The 25,270-nt window shown below is 38.4% G+C and overlaps 1 protein-coding gene across 1 annotated transcript in view; it reads left to right on the forward strand.

Moving 5' to 3' along the window:
• Positions 1-17,664, forward strand: part of LOC129783008 (fibroblast growth factor 10-like) — a 50,982-nt gene extending 33,318 nt beyond the window's left edge. The window contains exons 2-3 of the mRNA XM_055792625.1: positions 12,047-12,150; positions 17,204-17,664. Coding sequence (XP_055648600.1) covers positions 12,047-12,150; positions 17,204-17,401 — 302 coding nt within the window. The 3' untranslated portion in view covers positions 17,402-17,664. The remainder of the gene's footprint in view (positions 1-12,046; positions 12,151-17,203) is intronic.
• Positions 17,665-25,270: the final 7,606 nt, after the last annotated feature.

Consider the following 25,270-nt stretch of genomic DNA (forward strand, 5'->3'; position numbering starts at 1 on the left):
TGTTCCTGTCCACCAAGCCAGCCCATGATCCCACCAACACTACCGACCAAAATAAAATCAGATATAAAAATTAGACATGTTTCAGTGTCAATTTTTAAGTCTCTGGGTCACGATTGACAATCTTCCATGGAGTAGGTGCTTTCTTCACTTGAGTAACATGTATCCAAGCATCTGATTCTGCTATCTTGATAGCTGTAAAAGTGGTTAACAGTACTTAAAAAGGTCCTTTCCAACGTTCCTGTAAAGGTTTGGAGGTCCAGGTTTTCACATAGGCATAATCTCCCGGTTGGAAATCATGCACTGAATTTTCCTGGGATAAAGGTCTATTCCAAATTACTGCACTCCGAATTGCAGCCAAAGTTTTCCTTAGAGAAAGCAAATAGTTATACACATCTTGTTTTCCTTTTACATGTATGTTTAGATTTGGTTCTGGAGACTCATGTTTTTCCATATAATAATTCATAAGGACTGACTGAGGTTCCACTCTTTGGCTGTACCCTGATTCATAATAATGCCAATGGAAGTGCCTGAGGCCACTTTAGACTGGTTTCTTGACAAATTTTACTTATTTGTCGTTTCAAAGTTTGATTCATCCTCTCCACTTTCCCACTAGATTGTGGTCTCCAAGACGCATGTAAATCCCAATTAATACCCAATGCTCTGCTAACACTTTGGACCACTTCAGCAACAAAGTGTGGACCTCTGTCAGAAGAAATTCCAATAGGAACTCCAAATCTCGGAATTGTTTCTTGTAATAACCACTTCACTACTTCTTTTGCTTGTGTGGTGCGACAGGGAAGGGCTTCTGGCCATCCTGTAAAAGTATCAACCCCTATCAGGATGTACCGGTACCCATTTTGTCTAGGTAACTCTAAAAAATCTACTTGCTAATTGTTGGGGCTCTTGCTGTATTGAATGATTATACTGAACTCTGAAGCAAGTGGAAAAAATACTGAAGAGATAAGACGAGGTTACGGCCAGGACAGTGGGATGAAGAAAAAGGAACGAATTGCAGATGTTGGCACAAAACCAAGGCCAACGGGACGTGATAAGAGGAGCTGGGAAACTGCAGAAAGGAGCCTACGTGCCAGAAAAAGCAGAAACAGAAATCTTCCCAGTAAACAATTGTTAACCAATCATATTATTATACGCTTGTAAGATAACCAATCACATTATCGCACGCTTATAGAATGCCTTATAAAAGTTTACCTGGTTTGTACAATAAACGGATCAGATCTTGAACTCTGTGAGTATTCGTATCTGACTCCCGCTCGCCCGAAATGCCCGCAGCAGCTAATAATCTCCAGGTTCTATACCAGATTTCAATCTACCCATTTGAACCTTTTTCTTAATCACTGGATTGGTTTTCAAACATAGTTCACATTTTGTAGTTACCATTTTAGCTATTCCCAACATTTTAACTGATACTACTTGTTTTCGTAAAGAAGTTACAAAGGCTTGTGCCCCCCAGTGACATTCCTGATGTCTTGTTTGAATTATCTCTCTCATCAGAAGAGGTGGAATTACTACCTGTCCATTAGGAGTTATCCACCACCTAGCTAAGTTTTCTTAGCATTTAATAACTGACCCAATTTGTCATCTTCTTCTGAATATTTGGTTTTTCCCTGGGAAGGGTTACTGTTTTAGAAAGAATTATTGCCATCTGTAATGCTTGTTTCTTTGCTACCTTTCTTGCCATTTTATCAGCCAATTTTTTTCCAGCTATTATTTTTGTATTCCCAATTTGATGTGCCTTACAGTGCATGATTGCTACTTGATCTGGCTTTTGAACTGCTTGCAATAATTGTATAATTTCTGTTTGATGCTTAATGTTTGATCCTTGAGAGGACAACAGCCCTCTTTCTTTCCACAAAGCCCCATGGACATGCACTATCCCAAAGGCATATTTTGAATCTGTCCAGATATTTACTTTCTTGTCTTTACTTAATTCTAGGGCTTGAATCAAGGCAATAAGTTCCGCTTTCTGGGCTGATGTGGTACTCGCCAATGCTCCTGCTTCTATAACTGTAGTATCTGTTGTTACCGCATATCCAGCATATCGGACTCCTTGTTCCATAAAGCTGCTTCCATTAGCATACAATTCCCAGTCTGGACGCTCCAGTGGTACATCCTTCAGATCTTCACGACTGGAATAAACATACTCGATGGTAGCCAAGCAGTCATGTTCCAGCCGTCCTTCTTCCTGTATGGAACTTAAAAACACTGCAGGATTTACCAGGTTAGTTGTCTTTAGAATCACATCATCCTGTTCAGTCAGTACCACCTGGTACTTCATCATTCTGCTGGGAGACAGCCAATGTCCCCCCTTTTGTTCTAAAACAGTTATCAGCATGTGTGGAACATAGACTGTTGTTGTTCTTCCCAAAGTCAATTTCCGAGCTTCTTGTATGAGCATCACTGTTGCTGCCACTGCTCAAAGGCAGTTTGGCCACCCTTTACTCACTGTGTCCAGTTGTTTAGAGAAATATCCAACTGGTCATTTCCAGCTTCCTGTCTTCTGAGTTAACACTCCCAGTGCAAGGTGTTGCCTTTCATGAACAAACAACTGAAAATCTTTGGTTAAATCCAAAAGTCCCAAAGCAGATGCAGACATTAAGGCACGTTTCAACTCTACAAAAGCCTTTTGTTGTTGTGGGCCCCATACAAAGGGAGAGTTCTTTTGGGCCTCGTACAGCGGTTTAGCTATTAGCCCATAGTTCATGATCCAAAGGCGACACTACCCAGTCATTCCCAAAAATGCTCTGAGTTCATGAATATTTCTCGGCTCAGGTATACCACAAATAGCTTCTTTGCGATTTTTTCCTAATTGTCGTTGTCCTTTTGAAATCTCAAAGCCCAGATATATCACAGTCTGGCAGGCTATCTGGGCTTTCTTCCTGGATACCTTGTACACATTTAGTCCCAGGAAATTCAAGAGGTCAATAGTCACCTGTATACAAGTAAATCTTTCTTCTGTAGCAATCAGTATGTCATCCACATATTGTAGGAGTAAATGTCCAGGCCTTGATTTATCCTGTTTCCAGATTTCAAGTTCCTTTGCTAATTGATTTCCAAAAATAGTTGGACTGTTTTTAAATCCTTGGGGTAATCTAATCCATGTCAGCTGCATCCTTCGCCCGGTTTAAGGATTTTCCCATTCAAAAGCAAACAGTTTTCTGCTTTCCCTTTCCAAAGGTATACAAAAGAAAGCATCTTTCAAATCAAGCACTGTAAACCACTGATAATTCTCCCTCAGTGCTGTTAACAGTGTATAAGGGTTTGCTACTACAGGATAAATATCCTTAACTATTTGATTTACTGCTCTCAAGTCTTGCACCAGCCTATATTCACCCGAGGGTTTTCTGACTGGTAAAATAGGAGTATTATACTCAGATTCACATTCTTCCAAAATTTTATACTCCCAAAATTTATCAATCAATTTCTTCAATTCCTGTCTCACTTCTGATTTGATTGGATATTGTTTAATTCTCACTGTTCCTGCGCCTTCCTTCAAATCTACTTTAACAGGTTCTGCTAGTTTTGATTTACCAGGAATATTTGTTTCCCATACAGTAGGGATCACTGCCAAATCCACCTCCGGTGGAATTTCTTGTTCCTTTACCTTTTCTTGTATCATCAGGATTTCTCCTGTTTTTGACTCAGGTATTTTCAAGAAAAGTTCTCCTTCGTCAAAAACAATTTGTGCATTTAATTTGGATAACAAATCTCTTCCTAACAAGGGTATCGGACATTCTGGTACATACAAGAATTCATGTGTAATTATCTTATTTCCAAATTTCAAATCCAGTGGTTGCAGGAATGGCCTGTTTTTGTTCCAGTTTTTCCTTTACAGGTATTTAATAAAAAAAATGTTACTCCTGTATCCACTCCCAATCTCACAGGTTGAGCAACATATTTTTTTTTCCACTTTCTTATTATCAGAAGTTATAGCCATTACCAAATTATCTCTAATAGTTAGCTTACATTCATCCTGCCAATCCTTTCTTTGTCTTAAGTAAAAAAACAAATCCACATTTGGCATTTTATTCCATTTCCCTTCTCTTTTACAATACAGCATTAACTGCAGAATAGTGTTATAATTCAGTGTCCCATTCATGGGCCACTTTTCCTGATCATCCAATATATACAAAGGCCACCAATTATTACAGTACTCAAATTATTACAATACTCAATCATCTGGCTCTTTTGCAGATCATCATGTAAATTTCCCCAATGTGCCAGTAAACATCCCAACGGAGAATTTTTTTCATGATTTTGTCATTTGCAGCAAGATTACCCATGCTTTTACTTTTAAACAACCGAGTTAACTTAGATGCCATGGTATAATCACTCACAGTACAATACACAATTATTCAACTCTGTCACTCCGATCCACGGATCCACACTCCACACTCGCTTTCGTGCTCAATTGCACGTCTCACCCTTACAGCCACACTCACACTTTTCCACAATTACTTTAAACAAAGACATAAAACACAATATTATACACTTCTTAATTTTCTTCTCAATACACAGAAACAATAAACAATTCCGTATCAAAAGAAAAACCCCTTCTAACTTCTTGTTAGAGGCACTACCTTAGAGAACACTATAGCATATAGGTTCGCTTGTTTCCACTTTTGTCCAACCCTGCAATAGCTTTCGCTTATGTCTTACAGGCAGACGCTTAGTCCTACCCTGCGCAGCTTTCACTGCATCTGACAGGCAAACTTACTCAGTGGGACTCAAACCCACTGGTGGGACTCTAACCCACTCCTTACCATACACTTATTATAGTGGGACTCTAACCCACTTACTCTTGTGGAACTCCAACCCACTTCCTCCAGTGCACTTACTTTAGTGGGAGTCAAACCCACTTACTACAATTAGAAAAATAAGTGTCTTACCAAAATCCAGGGAACGTCGCGAAGAGCCTTACGGATCGGGGATCGATGGGTATCCCCGAGAAATCCTCGGTGCCGGCTGGAACCGATCAGGTCCCCGACTCCTCCGGTCTCCTTCAGCGAGGTCCCATCTGGGTCGACAAAACTGTTACCGAAATCTCGGAATGAAGAACTTATCGACACCAATGTGATGTAGATAAGCAGACACTTCTTTATTAACGGCTGGGTGCGTGAGTGAGTCTTCTCACGATCAACGCACACCAAGTTTCAAAATCAGACACCATATATAGAACTGATTCATACATATTCATTAAGTATTCATGCATAACCATGATATTTCCTGTAAATCATTAATATATTCTCCTCCTATATCCCATTCTGTGCAGTAGAGCTTAGAAAAGTTCAGAAATGGGTCTGGGGTACGATTTGGGTAGGTGGTATATGAGTCGGTGGTCGCGATCTCCCCCTGCCGGGGAGCTTGTCATCCATATAACTTAAGGCACTGCACTTAACTGTGTTTGATTTTGAGCACAAATACTTTAGGGGATGACCCATGGGAGGGAAATATTAAAGACTACTACTCTATATTAATACTCTTTCAGAAAATCAAGAAAGGAACTTTGGCTTTTTTTTGCTGTGAAAATGAGCAATGTTTTAAAAGTATTACAAACATAATAGGCCTCGGCTGGTATGGACTCACTGATCTGTTTGTATCAATGGCATGACACTAGTATATATGAGCTGGCTATCAAGACCTAATTAAGGAGCTTTCACTACTTATCTTGAGATTGGAGAGTATAATTCTCTTCATTTTACATATGGAAAGTGATATATGGCACCTTTACAACAGCAAAAAGTTAACCTTAAGAGTAGGTCATAGGTCTTAACTAACTCTTCCCTCATGTTTTCTGGGTCTTCCTAGATACAGAGTTCCCCTAAGTTGTAGGTCCTCTTCTTTCCACCTAAGCACCTTGTGCTAATTCTCAAGCTAACGTTACATATAAGTAACTAATGGAAATTATGTTTAGAGTTTTCATTTATCTAACTGGCCATATCTTTTTCTGCTTGGCAGTAGTTAGGCAGTTCCAGATATCAAAGGGGCCTTTCCTGCTACTGAGTTGGATAACACTGGTGATGGAGTGAGCTGATTTTGGGAACTGTTGTTCTTTCCCCTTCACAGGTAGCAGGCTTGCAGTGTCATATGTAACTGTCTTCACTCTGTCTGTTCCAAGTCCATTGGGTTTCAAGCCTGAGTGGTGATTAGCACAGAATTATTCTCACACAGCTGTAAGAAAGTCAGTGGATATTCAGATTTGTCACAGCACATATTAAGTTTTTTTAGTTTATATGTGCAACTCCATCTTTAGCAATGCTGATTTTTCATGCTACATTTAAGAATCTTACCATAAAACCCTTACAGTGAAGGCTTTATATTTTTTTTAATAATACATGATCATTTGTGCCTATCGACATTGATATTTTCATTTATATATCAGTCTTTGTATTGTCAGGGACTCACAAAGAAATTGAAACAAAATAATCCTCCTCTTTCAGCTCTTTATAGGTGTGGACAATAAATGTGTTATTTCTGGTTTAATATGACCCATTTTCTGAAGGGCTTTACTAGATCCTAGACCTACTGTTTATCCTGCAGTTCTCACTGAAATCTTTCTCATATATCTCCTGGTTTCAGCTAGGTTAGAGTTAATTTTCTTCTTAGTAGCTAGTGCAGAGCTGTGTTTCGGCTATGATGTGAGAACAATGTTCATAGCACACTGATGTTTTTAGTTGTTGCTGGGTAATGTTTATACTAAGTCAAGGACTTTTCAGTTTCTCAGGCCTTGCCTTCCAGCAAGAAGGCTGGAGGGGCACAAAAAATTGGGAGGGGACACAGCCAGGTCAGCTGACCCAAACTAGTCAAAGAGGTATTCCATACCATGGGATGTCATGCTGGGTATATAAACTGGGTGGGGTTGGCCAGGGCCTGCTGATTGTTGCTCAGGGACTGGCTGGGCATCAGTCAGTGGGTGGTGAGCAGTTGTATTGTGCATCACTTGTTTTCTTTCCTCCCTTCTCTTTGGATTTCATTCCTCTCCCCTTCTCCCTCCTTTTCATTATAACTGTTATTATTATTATTAGAGGGGGTGGGGTGTTTTATTTTATTTGAATTATTAAATTGTTCTTTTCTCAACCCTGGAGTTTTACATTCCTTTCTGGCTGTGTGGTACTTCGTTACCAGCTGGGGTTAAACTATGACAGTCTTTTGTGATGCCCAATGTGGGGCATGAAGGGTTGAGATAAAAACAGGTCCAACAGTGTGTTAGAACGAAATTGTCAGTATTCATTGGATTGGATTAATAATCATTGGCCACAATGCTGTTTTCTATGTTCTTAAAGTTGCTGCCCATGGTCTCAGGGTTGCATTATTTACTTGCAGTATGTGTTCCCTGTTGTGCTGTTTGTTGTCCTTGGGACTTGGGCGAAAGTTATCAGTGTTGTACTATATAGTGCTGGCTTATGATACGATGGACTCACTGGTTGTAAAACTAATCTGGTCTGTGTACTTGCCCCTGTGTGTCAGGTGGCTCCTGGCGGGAAATGCCAACAATTGCACCTTTGGGTTGTCTTTTCCAGAGTCAACTTATAGGGTGGGGTCCACACCTCCCCTTTCTCCCCAGGGCTAATTACTGAAGCATTTAGGATTTCTGGAAATTCTGAATAACTTTGGACTTTTGGAACTACCATAGTGCAGGTCCTGACCCTAGTGCTAGGAATACTGAATGTGATCTTCACCTCCTGGACCTGGTGGAGAATTAAGCGACTAATTGTTGTAGGAGGGGGCCTGGAAATCAGGACCATAAGTACCAATCAGTTAGCTGAAAGGAATGTGCTCCAGCTAGTAGGCCACAAACCCTGGGAGGACAAGGAATGTGAATAGATAACAATCAACAGGATGAGTCATGCTGAGAAAAGATAAGGGAATGAGGAACAGATGGGCCAAGGAGAAGTAACAGGTTGCTGTTAATTGATGACTGTAAAAACTTACTTAAAGTGGCCTTTGTCTGTAGTTAACCACCAATCAGGGATTGCCTAGTATGTAATGCTTAGCTTAAAGAACCAATCTGTTTAAAGCGCACAGCTTCTGAAAACATATATAAACTTGTGATTGTGTACAATAAATCGACATCTTGCTTGCATCAAGCAGTGTCTTGTCTCTCCATTGCAGCAAATTGTAACTACACTAGCCTCCATGGAAAAAACAACAGCTGCTTCAGCCCCTGCAGGTACTCCAGCCCCCAGGGCAGGCGCTTCAGCCCATGTGGTGGGCACTGTGACTACTCCAGACCACCCTGTGGCAGGCACTGCAGCTACCTTGGCCCTGCAGTGAGTGATGCAGAAGACCTACTGGTGTCAGTATCAGTGGCCCCTATACAGAAGAAGTAGAAATAGAAAGCAGCCCATTTAGGAAAGGAGGGTGAAGCAGGGACATCACAGGATCAGGATGAAGAAGGTGAACAAGAGGTAACCTCTTGATCCCTATCCCTGAATGAACTATGGGATATGTGGAAAGATTATGCCCATAAATCAGATGAACACATTGTCACGTGGTTGCTTCAATGCTGGGATAATGAGGCTAATAGTATAGACTTGGAGGGTAGGGAAGCCAAGCAGCTGGGATCACTTTCTGAAGAAGGGGGCATTGACAAGGCAATTGGAAAAGGAACATGAGCCATCAGCCTCTGGAAGTGACTTCTGTCAAGCGTTAGGGAAAGGTATCCCTACAAGGAGGATATTACATGTCACCCAGGGAAGTGGAATGCAATAGAGAAAGGTATCCAGTACTTGAGGGAAGTAGCTGTGAAAGAGATAATTTATTATGACCAGGACAATCCACAGTCACCCAAGGATCCCAATGAAGTCCTATATACATGATCCATATGGTGGAAATTGGTACAGAGCACACCATCAGCATATGCAAACTCATTGATAATAATAGGCTGGAGAGATGGCGCACCAATGTCATTGGATGAAGTGGTTCATCATCTCTGGGACTATGAAAATAGCATCTCTACCTCCATCATCTCAGCTGTGGAGAAGCTGGTCCAGCGACATGATTAGGATATATCCCACTCTCCACCTGTACAGACCCGCATCTCAGCTATCAGCTGTAGATGCCCTTCTGTTTGGGAGGGAGAATACATGAAATACACACCATGGGGTACCCCATGGTTTTACCTGCAGGACCATGGAGAGGATGTGAGGAGGTGGGATGGAAAACCTACCTCAGTTCTGGAGGCACGGGTGTGTGAATTACAAGGAAAAACAATCACAAATAAGAAGTCTTCCAGGAAGGTTGCTGCTGCAGTCTCCAGAGGACAGTCACCCAGACTTTATTCTCGATCCTGTGAAAAGGAATCCTGATTAATTCTGGCAAGATATAAGTGAGCAGAACTACTCCACGCTACATGTGCTTCACACCATTTGCCATCCTGGTGGAGAATCCTACAACTAGGATTAGGGGGGCCCTGCCTCCAGTCATGTGAATGCCAGGGATAACTAGGTTTACTGAACTGTGTGGATCCGATGGCCTAGCACATCAGACCCACAGGAATATAAAGCTCTAGTAGATACAGGTGCAGTGTACTCTAATGCCATCAAGCTATGAAGGGGCAAAACCTATTAGTATTTCTGGAGTGACAGGGGGATCGCAGCAGCTAATTGTATTTGAGGCTGAAATAAGCTTGACTGGGAATGAGTGGCAAAAACATCCCATTGTGATTGGCTGTCCTGGTTTCAGCTGGGATGGAGTTAACTTTCTTCTTAGTAGCTAGTACAGTGCTGTGTTTTGGCTATGATGTGAGAACAATGCTGATAGGACACTGATGTTTTTAGTTGTTGCTGGGTAATGTTTATACTAAGTCAAGGACTGTTCAGTTCCTTGGGCCCTGCCAGCCAGAGGGCTGGAGGGGCACAGGAATTTGGGAGGGGACACAGCCAGGTCAGCTGACCTGAACCAGCCAAAGAGGTATTCCATACCATAGGGCATCATGCTTGGTATATAACTTGGAGGGTTAGCTGGGGGGGGAATCGTTGCTCGGGGACTGGCTGGACATTCGTCAGTGAGCAGTTGTACTGTGCATCACTTGTTTTCCTTTTTTTTCCTTTCCCTTTGGATTTTATCCTTTTTCTCACCTTTTCATTATAACTGTTGTTGTTATTGTTCTTGCCTTTTTTATTCTGTTTAAATTATTAAATTGTTTTTATCTCAGTCCTCGAGTTTTACATTCCTTCCCAATTCTCCTCCCCATCCCTCTGGGTGATGGGGGAGTGATCAAGTGGCTGTGTGGTACTTTGTTACCGGCTGGGGTTAAAATATGACATATGCAAAGAGTCTAGACCTTGTAGCTGTGGCCAACCTAATGCTTCCTGCTAAGTAAATACATAGCCTCTGGTAATTGCACTAGAAATTGTATTTCTTCATATCAAAATGAATATAATTTATATATATATATATAAAAATCTATATTTGTATATTAAAAATGCATCCAGGAAAGGCCACGTTTCCTTTCTTGACAATAAAATGAGGTCTTTCATCTTAAATTCCTTAGTTTGATGTTCTCTCTCTTTTTCATGTGCATAAACTATGTCATCAGTATGCTTCCCAATAAAAATAAACTATTACTTTGTCATGCTTGATTCACAGCTACTGCCCAGCTACTGTCAACTGCCTCTACTTCTAATCACAGAATAAGTAACACCCTAAACTCCTCTGTTAATCCTGAGTTGCATAGACCAGTACAATGGCCATACAGAATGGCTTTTGCATCGTATATAAAGCAGCCATATAAAAAAAAAAAAATCAGTGAAAAACATTCTCCTCACCTCACTGCACATTAACGTCTACATGGTTCTACAGTCTGAACAGACTGCATTCAGTGTTCAGGGACAGAAAATCAGCATTTCCAGAAAAAGCACTGAATACCAAGTTACACTCTTGGCTTCAGTTGGTGTGTGGTTACCATAAGGAATTTTAAAGTAAGTGAAAAAAGCATATGGATTTTCTAGTACTACTCTGCTCAGACAAAGAGCATAGAACAGACTTAGGAGGAAATTATTGCAGATTCCTTTTTTTTAAGCAGTTGGCAACTCATTAGTGTTTTTCCAACTGATCTATTTGTCACATTAATTGTTGGCTTGGTCTAGGATGTTTTTCTTTAAAATTTCTCAACACTTTTGCCCCTCCTGTAATTTCCCCAGTGGAAAACCTGTCATGACCACTGAGTTAGATGGACTATTTTTCTGACCACTATAAAGATCAGAAGAAAGGTTGGAGCCAGGCATATTACCTGGATCAACTATTTAGAAAATATTTGATCGGAGCTATATTTCTCCTATATTAAGACACAATTCCCAAACAACATAGCCATCCACTTACTCTAGCAATAGCTGAAAAGAGATCTCTAAATTCACTATGTAAGTTGTAGTAACTTCTACTACTACTAAATCAGTATGTTTTGGGGCAGAAAATATAGAGATGAAAAGCTGTGTCCCATTACTGGCCCCTTTAGCCATCCAATATCCCAGAAAGAGTTTGTTTTAAAGAAAAAAAACCTTAATATTTATTACAAACACAGCAAAATATTTCTGATATCTGAAAGACAAAGATAATGTGGCCATTAGGGTTAGTCTTACTATATCCCAAAAAGTCAACACACTTGCCAAAAAAGAATTTTATCAGCTCAGTGCAGCCAAGGGATTTAGTTTATCTAGCTGTCCTACAAGGAATAAATAGTTTACCACTGTTTTTGAAGATTGGGGTAAATCTAACATTCTATTGACATATGCTATAGATTCAATGTAATGCTGTGGTTTAGATGTCTCTTCTGATAAATTTTAGTAAAATCTATGCTAAGAAGAATGGAACTGTTTCAGTATTTATGGGATTTAAAATGCAGAGTTAGCAAAGGAAACAATTGAAACAATGTTTGTGTATATTCTTGCAATGTTTTGGAGAACATGGCTAAAGTTTGTTGGTCAGTTGGTTCTGAATATTAGAAGTTTAGTATTTTTCAGGTTTATTGGTCTTATAGTGAGAAAATCCTCTGATGAAGTGATTAAATAGCTCAATTTTTATTTTTTAGGCATATTGGAGATAACATCTGTAGAAATTGGAGTTGTGGCAGTTAAGTCCATTAAGAGCAACTATTATTTAGCCATGAACAAGAAAGGAAAGGTCTACGGCTCTGTAAGTATTCTTTTGTCTTCCAAATGGATTGCAGTAGTTGGCACAGTTCCCTCTCTTACCTATTGAAAACTCCATTTGACTATGTATTACTACTAGAGCTGAAATGAGATGTTCATCAAAATTTCATCCTGTGGTAAACCAGCAGCCCCCCTCTCCACAAACTCCCTGGTGTTTGTTAGGCTCATATCATACCAAAGCAGCTACTGGGGGATTTATCATGCCTACTGCTTCAAGTCAGGTTTATTATTAAGTATTGTCCGATGGAAAGCATACTACAAAATGGAATCTTCAAGGCTATTTTCCCCTGGTTTTTTTCTACAGTACAGCCACATTTATCAGTAATTCTGGGGGGATAAAGTGTACCTAAAATCTTTTAAACTTCAGCTGATGGAGGAGATGCACCTAATTATCAAACTATGACTGCCAAGATTTCTAGAGTAGCCAGCTTTACATTGACTGTATTAATTAATTCACAAGATTATGGGCAGTACAGAGAGACAAAGACTTGTACATCAGCAGACAGATAAGCTTTGACTGAGCAGAATTTGGATATAATTTGAAAATTGTCCATATATACTCCATTTGTATTTGTGTAAGTTTGAGGTTACCGATACTTCCAGTTAAAAAAAAAACCAACAAAAAAAACCCCACAAACAACAAAAAACCCCAAACCCCAGTGACTATCCAAATATTGTTCTGGTATTACATCTGGTTTGATTTATAATTTTGCAGCTTTTTGCCAGTTCCAGTGAGTTTGAGCCCATGTAAATGTAAACTTATTTAAGTCATCTGCAAAGGTTATGAGCCAATCTTTAGATTGTTCAGTATTCAGAACAACCACAGGCTTTAAAGAGCACTTTACAAATAGGTACTGGGATTAGGTTTATCCTCGGGCAATGTAGCTAAACCTACCAAAAATGATGAAGTAATGCCACTCTGAGACTCGAGGGGGTTGAAGTCATTTGGTGCGCTCTTTTTTAAGGAAGCATTTCTACAGGGTGAGTTTAGTTCATACAAACTATATAAACTGCCCTCCCTCATCTACACTGTGGCTAGTCACTCCTGGTTCATAAGGTTACTTCTGACCTTCTAAATTCCTGGGCAGTGTCAAAGAATCACATTAAGGAAAGACCAGAAGAAAGAAATGTTTCTTAAGCTCCTGTAAATGTGAATTTTAATTTCTAAAATTACACTGGTCGGGAATACAGGATGATCAGTGCTCAGTCCTGCACCATTGAGAGGTATAAGGGTATACTGAGTTGCTGACAAAGTTACCATTTGTCAGTTAAGCTCCATTCATTGATTGTGGGTATGCTTCTGGACATATGTGAAGGTGTCAGCATAAATCCCCATAGTCAATTCACATGTCTCAGTGAACAGTGTTTAACTTATTTTTTTGTGATGATACATCACAAAGCCCGAGATAAGTTTTCCTACCCAAGTTGTTAGCCACAGCTGGCGTGGTGAGAGCTCATTCCAACCCTATACACATACAAAAGAAGGCAAAGCAGCTTTCATGTACCATAAGTGGAAACTGATGCCATAAGATTCAGTAATTCAGTGTATTAGAAATAGTGTTGACAGGAGGATATGAATGTAGAAAGCCTTTTTCTTTTTTTATTCCAGCTAAGTTTTCAGTATTCACATCATAAAATCACAACATAATTACTTATCAAAACCTATTCCATAATACTTCAGAGATTTCAAAAATGCTTCTGTTGTTATTTTTCCCATCCTCCCAAGACTTGCAGTTAGATTCATATTACAATAGTGTGACAGCTTGCAGATGGATATGAAAACCAGAATCAATAAAAATCATAAAAACACTCTTAAGCATATGCACAATAGACATTGGTGCAAGGTTAAACTGAAATTTGTTTGAAACAAACAAAGCAGTCCTGAGCTAACACTCAGACCCCTGCCAATAAAATTTCTTAACCACATCACATCTGTTCTCTCTTTATTATCTAAGAAAAGAGATAAAAGTTTGTATTGTATTTTAAATTGTATTGTTTGGCAACAAGCTAGCCAGCTTGGTGAGGCAAATTTTAAGCTGAAGGACTTGGGGGAGAGGGGTCCAAAGTGGCAATGTTCACACTATTGCATCCAGCTGGGGAATAAGCCAGGCCGACCAGAGCAGTGACATATGTTCCTTAGCTGCCTCCCAAGAGGAGTACCAGAAGGCCAGCCACCTCAAGGGTGTGTACGGCTATGGTGGATCCACTTGCATCCCTCCTGGGAAACCTGCAAGCTTGATTACCTCTCCGAATTGCTTGTACACTAATGCACACGGCATGGGGAATAAACAGGAAGAATTAGAGATCTGTGTGTGGTCGCAGGGCTGTGATCTCCTTGCAATTACAGAGACATGGTGGGATACCTTGTATGACTGGAATGCTGTCGTGGATGGCAATGTACTTCTTAGGAAAGACAGGCCAGCAAGGAGAGGTGCTGGCGTTACTCTTTATGCGATGGAGCAACTGGAATGTATCAAGCTCTGCCTAGGGGTGGATGCAGAACAACGCAAGAGCTTATGGGTAAGGATTAAGGGGCAGGCCAACATGGGGGACACTGTTGTGGGTGTTCGCTACAGGCCATCTGATCAGGAAGAGGAAGTCAATGAGGCCTTCTACAGACAACTGGAGGTAGCCTCACAATCACAGGCCCTGGTTCTCATGGAGGACTTCAACCACCCTGATATCTGCTGGAAAGACAACACAGCTAAGCTCACGCAGTCCAGGAGGTTCCTGCAGAGCATTGACGATAACTTTTTGACACAGGTGGTGGAGGAACCAACGAGGCGAGGTGTGCTGCTGGACCTTGTACTAACAAACAAAGAAGGGCTGGTTGGTGATGTGAAGGTTGGGGGCAGCCTTGGCTGCAGCAACCATGAGATGGTGGAGTTCAAGATCCTGCGTGGAGGAAGCAGGGCAATAAGGAAGATTGCAACCCTGGACTTCAGGAGAGCTAACTTTGGCCTCTCCAAGGACCTACTTGGAGGAATCCCATGGGTTAGGGCTCTGGAAGGTAGGGGGATGTCCAAGAGAGCTGGCTAATATTCAAGCATCACTTCCTCCAATCTCAAGATAGGTGCATCCCTATGAGTAAGAAATCAAGCAAAGGGGGCAGGAGGCATGACTGGATGAGCAAGGAGCTTCTGGCAAAACTCAGACAGAAGAAGGAAGTTTATGGAATGTGGAAAAAGGGAGAGGCCACTTGGGAGGAATATAGGGATGTTGTCAGAACATGCAGGGAGGTGATGAGGAAGGCTAAGGTCTGTTTGGAATGAAATCTGGTGAGGGATGTCAAGGACAATAAAAAGGGCTTCTTCAAGTACATCAGTAGGAAAAGGATGACTAGGGAAAATGGCTGAATGAGGTGGGTGCCCTAGTGATGAAGTACACAGAGAAGGCAGTTACTGAATGCCGCCTTTGCCTCAGTCTTCACTGCCAAGGCTCCGGTTTCCCAGACCCTGGAGGCAAGAGAAGCCTGGAGAAAGGAAGACTTTCCCTTGGTCAAGGAAGATCACGTTAGAGCTCATTTAGGCAAATTTGACACCCACAGATCCGTGGGTCCCTTTGGTTACTTTAACAAAATAAGGTGCTGGCAGATAGGAGAATATACTGCAATTTAGAACTGCGATTGATGGTCACCAGCCTTCTTAATACCTTGAAGCAGAAGGTGGCATATTACAAGTGGTGGCAAGTAAAGAGTAAATGATCTGTATGTAGCTTTGTGACTACAGGTAGTATAAAGGGTGATTTTGCAGAGTCTTCACTTTGTAGTGTCTTCTCCAACAGGCATTGTTTCACTAACTACTAATCCCAAAATTGAAGTGAATTTTGGGAGCTGTATTGAGTTTGAATATGCACAATTCTGTTAGGAAAATATAAGGATGTGTTCTGTAGTCTTAACAGCAAATAAATAAAACATTAATTATAGACCTGGAAAATCTTACTGTATCAAAGTACTGAACATTAGCTAGTTTAAAAATTCTAATTTAAATTAATAGAAATGGAAAATACATTTTAAAAATATTCATATGTTCATTTTATTGATGTGAATGTTATATCTTCATTAGCTGAATATTTAAGGATTTTGATCATAATAAAAAACATCCCTGAAATCCTTATCTGTACCGTGAAAATTCTTTTATATTCAGAAATATTTCTCATCTTGTTTGTAGACATGTTAAAAATACCACATGTAGTTAGTATATCATACTCTGAGATTCTGACATGCTTCTCCCTGATCTGTGAAATAACATATTGTTTTCTGAAAAGCAGAAAAAACAAAATGCTTTTTGGTGGTTATTTAAGTATTTTGTAAATGTCCTACTTTCAAAAGCTTTCTAAATGGAGTATAAGTAACTTGACCAAACTGGTACCCTACACGAAATTGCTTTCAAGTTTACTTAGCCAATAAGATACAGGATCATATGATTCTTTTTTAGGCTAAGCCCCTCTTCATGTCAGCAAAGTAAACAGGCCTCACATCCATTTTAACAGCAGCATAACAGTGATTTGTACCCATCCAAAAAAGCCCTTTTTCATGGGTAGTATGGTGTAAAGGATCTTACTTTAAATAAGAAGTAGGCCTGTGGCATGCATATTTAACATATGGTATCAATAATCTAGTTCAAGATATTTAAGGATTATATTTGTTAGAACTGAAATATGATGAATGATTCCAAGATTGCTACCTCATACTTTGATTTTATGACTGAGAATTTGATTTAATATTGTTGCCATATTCCAACAAAGGGAAGTTTCATTTTTGCTGTAAATTACATAATTTTATTGCTATAATTATACACTGAATAATTATGTCTTTTGTTGGTTTCACTTTTTGCAGTCTAACTGATGTTGCTTTAAATGCTATAGACATGGTGAAACCTCTCTTTAAAATACACTGTAGAAACCTAAAAGGGTGTCATATACAGAACACTCAAATCTTCCAAAGTGTTTTTAGAAATTATTTAACTTCAATATACTGCAACTCTGAAAAATTATGTCTATTCTGAATTTGTGCATTTATTTTCTTCTTTTAACAGAAGGAGTTTAACAGTGATTGCAAATTGAAGGAAAGAATAGAAGAAAATGGATATAACACATATGCATCCTTAAATTGGAAGCACAATGGAAGGCAAATGTTCGTGGCCCTGAGTGGAAGGGGAGCCACAAAGAAAGGACAGAAAACAAGAAGGAAAAACACTTCAGCTCACTTTCTTCCAATGGTAGTAATGCCATAGATGAAGGAACTATTTTATCGATGCAGTTGAACCAAAGGCTCTTATGTCAAGAATATGTGGCAATCCTCTTGAAGAGTAAATTCAAGCAAATAGTGCAGACATCTGCTTGTTTTTAAAGAGAGCAGGGAAAGCCTTTGAAGGTTTTGTATTCATTGAAATACTTTTTAGTTCAGTGTCATATCTTATAATCTATATACAAGCTGGATCAAATGTAAGTTATTGCCAGCATGAACAATTTTTGTTAATCTCTGCAACAGAACTTAAGGGACTTGAGACAATCTGTTGATTGACCTTTGTGAGGAAAGTTATTTATAGAACACTAATTCATATCAAAGACCTTAACTTCTCATTCAAGCCTAATGATACAATGAACAGTTAGACACTAGCATTTACCGGAATCATTTGGATCACATGCACATATAATAACATTTCCAGAGAAGCCTTGTGGAAGAATGGAGAGGATTAAGGAATATAAGCAAAGTAGTGTAAAACTCTTCTAACAAAGCAAAAAGTATGGTTTTCTTGTATGTTCTAACTTAATTTCTTTTTATTTCTAAGTTATTTAATAGGATCTTAAATATCTTTTTGATTTAAAATGCTTTCCTCATTTGCTTCTTTATTTTCCCTTTTTCTCAGTACTTCACAGAGAGGTTGATAGGTTAGTGTCAGAACCTCCTAAGTACTCTGAGAATAGGTATTAGACAAGGCTTTAAAGGCAAAATTTAATGTGTATAATCCATTTTAGTGCAACTGTCTCGTACTTAAGCAAAAAGACCAAACAAGCAGTGCTTGGATTTATAGTATTGGGTCTCTTTATGTTGGAGAGGGTTTTTTTTTTATTTTACTTATCAGTGCTCAAGAACAAACTTCAAGAAATACTTTGTTCAAGGGGTCTTTCTGCTATTTTGAAATTGAGAGAAAGGGCCGCATCTGTACTTGGGTATCAATGCATCTGCGTGTATATTCATCTGACTTTGATTTGAATTTAGAACTAAGATCTAATGCATTGCAATCAGTGTTGTATTCTGCAGTAAGCATTGGGCTGGAACCTATATGTGGACAGCCACTGAGACTGCAAACATTAAAGTTAAAGAGCATGTAATTCCCAAGTGTAAAATTTGGCCTCTAAAAGGTAAGTAAGAAGGCAACACAGTTCTGCACTCCTTATTCAGTTAATATGCCCATTCAGCACATTTGCCCTTGTTACCAGCTTGTAGAATCATGGGCATATAGTGGGAGCAATACTCAAGTAAGGACTGAATGATAGGAGATCCAAAATCATACTTGTGCATTTATCAGAGATTATTACTCACGTGTATATTATATATGAGAGCTAATCAAAAAGCCATGCTGGCATCCAGCTTTAGCATGCCTTTCATATACATCGTAGTAACTGAAGGCTCAAATTAAATAATAACCAGTACACTTATGAAGTGTTACTAGTCCCACGGCTTAACTTGGGCAACTGCAATATAACAAAGTTAAGCATAACATGAAGTCTGTTTAATTAAAGGTACATAAGGTTTGTTTTATGCTTTGCTTTAAAATTAGAGCTATGGATAGCTCACCAATGTAGCCATACTGAAATTCATTTTGTTAGAGCAGATAAATAGAAAACAGTACATCAAAATTTGTACCACTGTCTTCACATTGTATTTGACTAAATAAATAAGCCTTTGCAGTGTCTGTAGTAAGAAACAAAAGTAGTATAATATCATTTTGTTCTAAATACTTTAAGTATGAGATTATATTGATGTTGCAGTTTTATCTTCAATATTTCTTGTTGTGAAAAAGGTTTTATTTTTATTGTTTGGAAATTATTTTGGTACAAAGGAGAGCCTTGCTTAACATGTCTTTTTGAGAATGTTTAACCTCTATAAAGGCAGATGGTGTTGGAATCTTCTATAATTTATTTAAGTCAATGTTTAACCAGCATTTCAATCTTAATCTGTTATTTAAATATTAGCTGGTTGGGTTTTTAATATCAAAATATAATAGCTTTCCCATAAAATACAAAATGGTCAGATTGATTTCCTGTCCTTAAATAATGTCAACTGTTTTAAACCCAGGAAGTAATTTGAGACACAACATTTCAGCTGATAGCTAACATTATATTTCATGGTGCTTCATCTCCAGCTTGCTTCTTCATAAATGAAATTGTTCTATAAAGGGAAATAAGAATTTCAGATTTTAAATGTAATTGGAGGTCACAGAAAAATTTAACTACCATGATAAAAGTGAGTTTGTTTAAAATTTGTAATCGATAATTAAAACTGACAAAACATAACAGACCACCCACAGTGAACATCCAATGTGAGATTAGACAAATGCAGCATTGGATGATCATTTAAAGAACATTTGGGATACAAATGAAGTTCTCTTTTGACAGAATTCCCTAGGTGAGTTGGTTGGGGGGAAAATCATGCATAAATATTACCATAGTACTCAAAATACCATGCTGCTCAGAGGCCAAACCCAGGAAATATCAGTTTTCCAAAGCGAGTCAGAAGCCATTTATGACATACATAGCAATGAAACAAAAAAATCCTTGAAGGAATCAATGATTCATGTATGATTGGCATACTGTAATACCCACTGTGTTTAGAGCAAACTGCAGACCCTCTATCTAGAGCATCACAGATCCTCAGCTATAAGCTCTGTTTTCTGTCACCCTCAGCATAACAGACTCCTGGAGCAAAAGGAAAACAGGGGGAGGGATAATCACTGAGCAACAATGTATTTTATATTATTTTAAAATAAAAATAATAAAATGTGGGGAATAGAGAAAAAGAGCATTATCCCTTGTTTGGTTTATTAACCTGAAATGGTACTGCACAATAAATATAAAAAGGAAAAGATCTGTTGTACTACAGGATGTGGTTTAGTGCTGTATAACCCCAAAACAAAAAGAAAAAAAATCACTTGAATATTTGTAAGTTTCTTTAATTTTTTGCATGTGTGAGTCCGCTATCTCCACACTAATAACAACCAAAAGATTTAAATTCTTCCTGTACATATTCAGATCTACCTAGTTTAATGTAGTGGGAAAAGCAATGAATTTAAAGCAAGCATATTTGACGAAAGAATTAAGGGGTTCAGGAAAGAAACATTTATTCACATTTCTAAAGTAAACTTTAGATATAGAAAGCTAGTTAAATTTTATACAAGACTTCATTTAAGACATTTCAGGTTATAAAGTTCACTAAAGGTTAGTAAGCTTCAGTAATACAATAATAACAGTGAATGAGCAGAAATTTGTAATTCATGCCTCTGCTGAAACTGATAGTCTCTGTTCACACAGTCATAACTGCTTCAAAGAGTGATCTTGAAACTAATGCAGGAAGACAGCTCCTCTTTTAAAGTATCAAGTATCATTATTTACTCTCTTAAGTTAAACTGTGGGGCAGAATTTACCCTCCTAATTTCCTATTAAATTGGAGAAAGCACAACAAACATTTTCTGCTGCAGATAGTCAATATATGATTACTGACGGTGTTTTGAGAAAAAGCTCATTGAAACAATTTTAGTGCACCTGCAAATTACAGAGACACATGCAGAAAAAAATTGTTTCCGATTGCATTATGGGCAAGAAATGGAATATGAAAAATTAATTGGTTTTGGACCAAATATGCTTACCTGCTCAAAATATTTGAACCTCGTGTTTAACTATATGGGAGATTTCTCAGTCTAAAATTTGGGACTGTCATTTTCTAATGAAGCACAGTGAATCTCTGATACCTGACTGATGTCTTTTCACTTACTAATCACAGAAAAAAAAAAATTCTTTGCCCACCCCAGCAATATAAAGAAAATATGCTACTGTGAAAGACAAACCAGAGAAGCCATGATTAAGCCTCAAGTAACTGATTAGGGAGGACTGATGTTTAAGCTACCACAGTATAAATGAGGAGAATTTGTACTCCTGAAATTCCTCACTGGGACCTTTAATGAAATTATATACAGTGGCATCACTAATGCAAAATATTAACTCATACCATTGAATAAGTGGATATGCTGGCGATGACAGAAATACACGTCATATCAGACCACTGTCAAAATACAAGGCTATGAGAATTGCAATACCTGAAAAAAAGCACAGGAAGTACCCCACTGTATAATTCTGTGCAAAATACTTAGGTCACTGATACTATATAGATAATATAACACAGAGGAAAAAACCCCAGTCTATATTTACATCAAAGCTCAGACTATTTATCTTGAGATAATGCAGTAAATAAAGAATCAAGATATTACAGGTTCTTTATTACTGCTGAAATGTAAACCTTTGCAGTAGCCATTCACCCAAGCTCCAGGTATACTATTTCACCATCCAAAAATTTTTGGCTTGGTTTAAATGTTATATGTTGGGGGTGGGGGGTGGGGTGAGTGTGTTTGTTTTTTTTAATGATGGAACTATTTTATTAATTTCTCAGTGAACTTTTAACCCTTTCATCTGCTAACCATCTTCACAGAAGTCTGGGGAAAAGCCAAACACTGGTCTACATCTGAATCTGCACTTTTCAACTAGCTATAAATAGCTGGAAAACAGATTACATTTAATGTTGTACATGCAGGAACTTGCCTTATTTAGTGAGGCATGTCTGAGTGGAATGAAGTATGGCAGTTGCAAAATGTTCTCCCCAATTCATTTATCCATTATTTTCATTATACCCAGCTAATTTGCATACTTTCTTGTATTAGAAATATTCTTGAAGTCTCACGTTGTCCCCATGTTTCCAAAATGTATGTCACAAAATTGTACGAGCATTTTAGCTTTCTCTTTTATCTTTTGTTTTTAAAAAGTTGAGACAGCACCCAGAAAAGGAACTACCTTATCAGGAGCCTATACATACAATTTAACATACTTTTTAAATTGTACTGGAATAATCCATTCAGGACAATCAAACTATTTTGAGTATGGTCTTCTAGTATCCATGTCAGTATGCTTCAGATACAATTGACTACTTGAAAAAACTATTTTATTTTTACTCAATTATAGAAAGATTGGCTAAGGAACAGTAGAATCTTGGAAAAAAGTCAATAAGCACTTTCTAGGTGTTAGGGCCAATAGGCTAGGACCTTTCAGGCAATATTTCTAACAAATCACAACAAAAAAATTAGGATATTAGGTATAAATAAAAAATTCACAGCATAAGTATTCATGTGAAGAATTTTAAATTTTAAACTGAAAATGGAACAAGTTTCTTTTTTCCCCAGCTCAAAAAGCACACTCTATCTTTCAAAAAATATAGTTTTCAGTTTACTCTTACACTAGTACATGCAGGATATTTATTGACCAGTTATGGTAACTTCCTGGGATTTCTTCCTTCTTTTGCATCTAGTGATGCCCCCAAACAATAAGATTCATTGTTCACTGAAGGAGCCTGCATGACTGATGCCTGCAGTACACTGTCATTAATGCCACAAAAAAGACTCTCACTTTTGGTTCCATGTAGAACATGACACAGAAATCTAGTGATGCTGTAGTGTTTTGATAACCCTTGGGTCCCCTGAAACTACCCATATACTTAATAGTAAACATGCAAATTAGGTTCAAAAGTTAAATATGCATTGAGAGGATAGCTTGGCTTTTATAACAACCACCATGCACAAGATACATTGCAAATGAAAATTTATTTTGCTCCTTCTTTCCCTTTACATGGTTCACTCAAGGAGAACAGAAGGAAAGGATACAATATCATTATTATTTACAGTCTTCAGTGCTTTTCTTAACCAGTAGATAATATATGACCTACGCTGGTCTTTGACTGTATCTTATCTACAGTGATGCAATAGAACAGATATCAGAAATCTTGTAAAAGAAGGGTCAGCCTCTCTCTTCCTTATGGTCAGCCAATTTGACTTACTGAGTGCTACTGATATAGCATACAATTTATGGTCACTTAAATATGGAGTAAACTAAAAGATTCAAGCTTTAGAAGAGAGACTCTGCTTATCCTATTAAATACTTTATCCTTTACCTGACAGAGATGGGTAAGATTTAATTCATTAACCAATTGCTTATTAAATGCTCTAAGGTGAATGATATAGTGTGAGAAAAAAGTAATTTCTATGATAACTGGGAGGTGCAGTGTCAGGCCAGTTAAAGTACTTCAATACAAAATCCTGCAGCAAGGTTTATCCTATATTCATACTGAAAGCCACCATCAAGTTGTAAATGAATGTCTGGGCCTCTGGACTTAAGGAAGTCAGTTATCCAGAATCAGTGGTAGGCCCTTTGATCCCGACTGCTCTAGTGTCTTAACCATTCTCCACACTGAAGTCACAACAAGCTTTACTCTGATTACATGTACAGATGTAAAATGGGAGGCAAATTCTATTCAGAGTCAGAAAGTGATGGCAACTGAGTTTAAGTAACCTGTGGCACTAATGTGTTTCTTCCCTTTCACTCTTGTAACAGTTTCCCTGGACTTCTTGTCTGAGTCCTGACACAAATACAGTTTTTCCTCATTGCACTTGAAATGCAATACAGCACAAGGTTCTAACACCAAGTCCTATGTGTACTAAGGATTAAAATTCACTTGGGGGGGATTAAGTGAAAAACGTCAGGTGGAACCCTGCAAGCACAACCATTGCTGAAAACTGCCTGTGACACACAGGACCAGATTTAAGAGCAGACTACTCCTTAGCATTTATGTGACAGGTATTCCTCTTTGGGTTAAGCCTTACATATATCAGATTTTCCCCATACTTGCCATATATTTTGCCAAAAAGGACTTCAATGAGCTTTGGACAGTTGTCTCAGCTTGTCCAGAGGACTATTTATACAAGACACCAGGTTTTGGCCCAGGAAGTACTTTAGCTTCTCAGTGCTGGACTTTGGAAGTGTACTTTAAGGAAATACTACAAAATTACTCCATTCTTCTGCTCATCCCTCTTGCCACAGTTTTATGTTCACCGCTGGAAACAGAACATTTTAGAAAGTCTAGCATAATATATCTTTTCTCATAATTTATTTAGCATGTCAGTAATTCTACTTTGGCTTGCAGACTTCCAAAAATATGGCCACCTAGCAACTGGTTTTATGCAGTACCACAGTAGCTGGGCATGTCCAGCTCCATTCAGACTGACTGCATATATGCAAGTCATTTGTAAAACAGACATGGTACATACAACATACCCCAGAAAGCCAGACCCTCAGCTTCCACTCTACATGTAATATCTGTGTCCAAAAAAATCAAGATACTATGGTACTGTGTTAGAAATACTTAAACATTTCTGCCCCAAATGTTTATATTGAACTACTAAAACTGCAGTGAAAGAGGTATCCAGTAACAAATTCTGCAAAATAATAGTGGAATGATAATCCTAGAAGCTGAGCTCTTCTCAAAAGCCACAGTGCTTGTGACCATCATATGGCAGCATTTCCATATCACCCTGTACATTTGGCCTCATCTGACTTTGAGATAGAACAAGTACTACTGAGGAAGTTGTTCTATTTCCAGAATCATCAGATTAGTTCTTCAAATAAGTTGAGACCAGTCAAAACTGTTAGTGTTGATTTTAATACCTGTCCAGTTGGACTATTCCATTATGTTGAGGAATGCTCAATGCTTGAGAGGAGCCATGGTAACTATCCTGAAATATATATGTACGTAAAAGGATTCTGCAAATAAGAAAGGCTCCCTATTTTCAACACAAAGAGTTTAAGAACAAAATTATCAAACTGAAGTAAGTTCAAAAGTTACTTCAAAAGTTATTAAGGCAGGTGTTCCCATTTCTCTGTAGATTTGGCAGCTATTGGGTTATTACTCACAGCAAAAACACAATTGCTAGCTACAGCTACTGCTGTTATCAAAACTTTATTGGTTTAGGTATCGAACAATAAAAAGTAAGATAGAAGATGTT

This window comes from Falco peregrinus, chromosome W (assembly GCF_023634155.1).
Source record: "Falco peregrinus isolate bFalPer1 chromosome W, bFalPer1.pri, whole genome shotgun sequence".
Taxonomy (NCBI): Eukaryota; Metazoa; Chordata; class Aves; order Falconiformes; family Falconidae; genus Falco; species Falco peregrinus.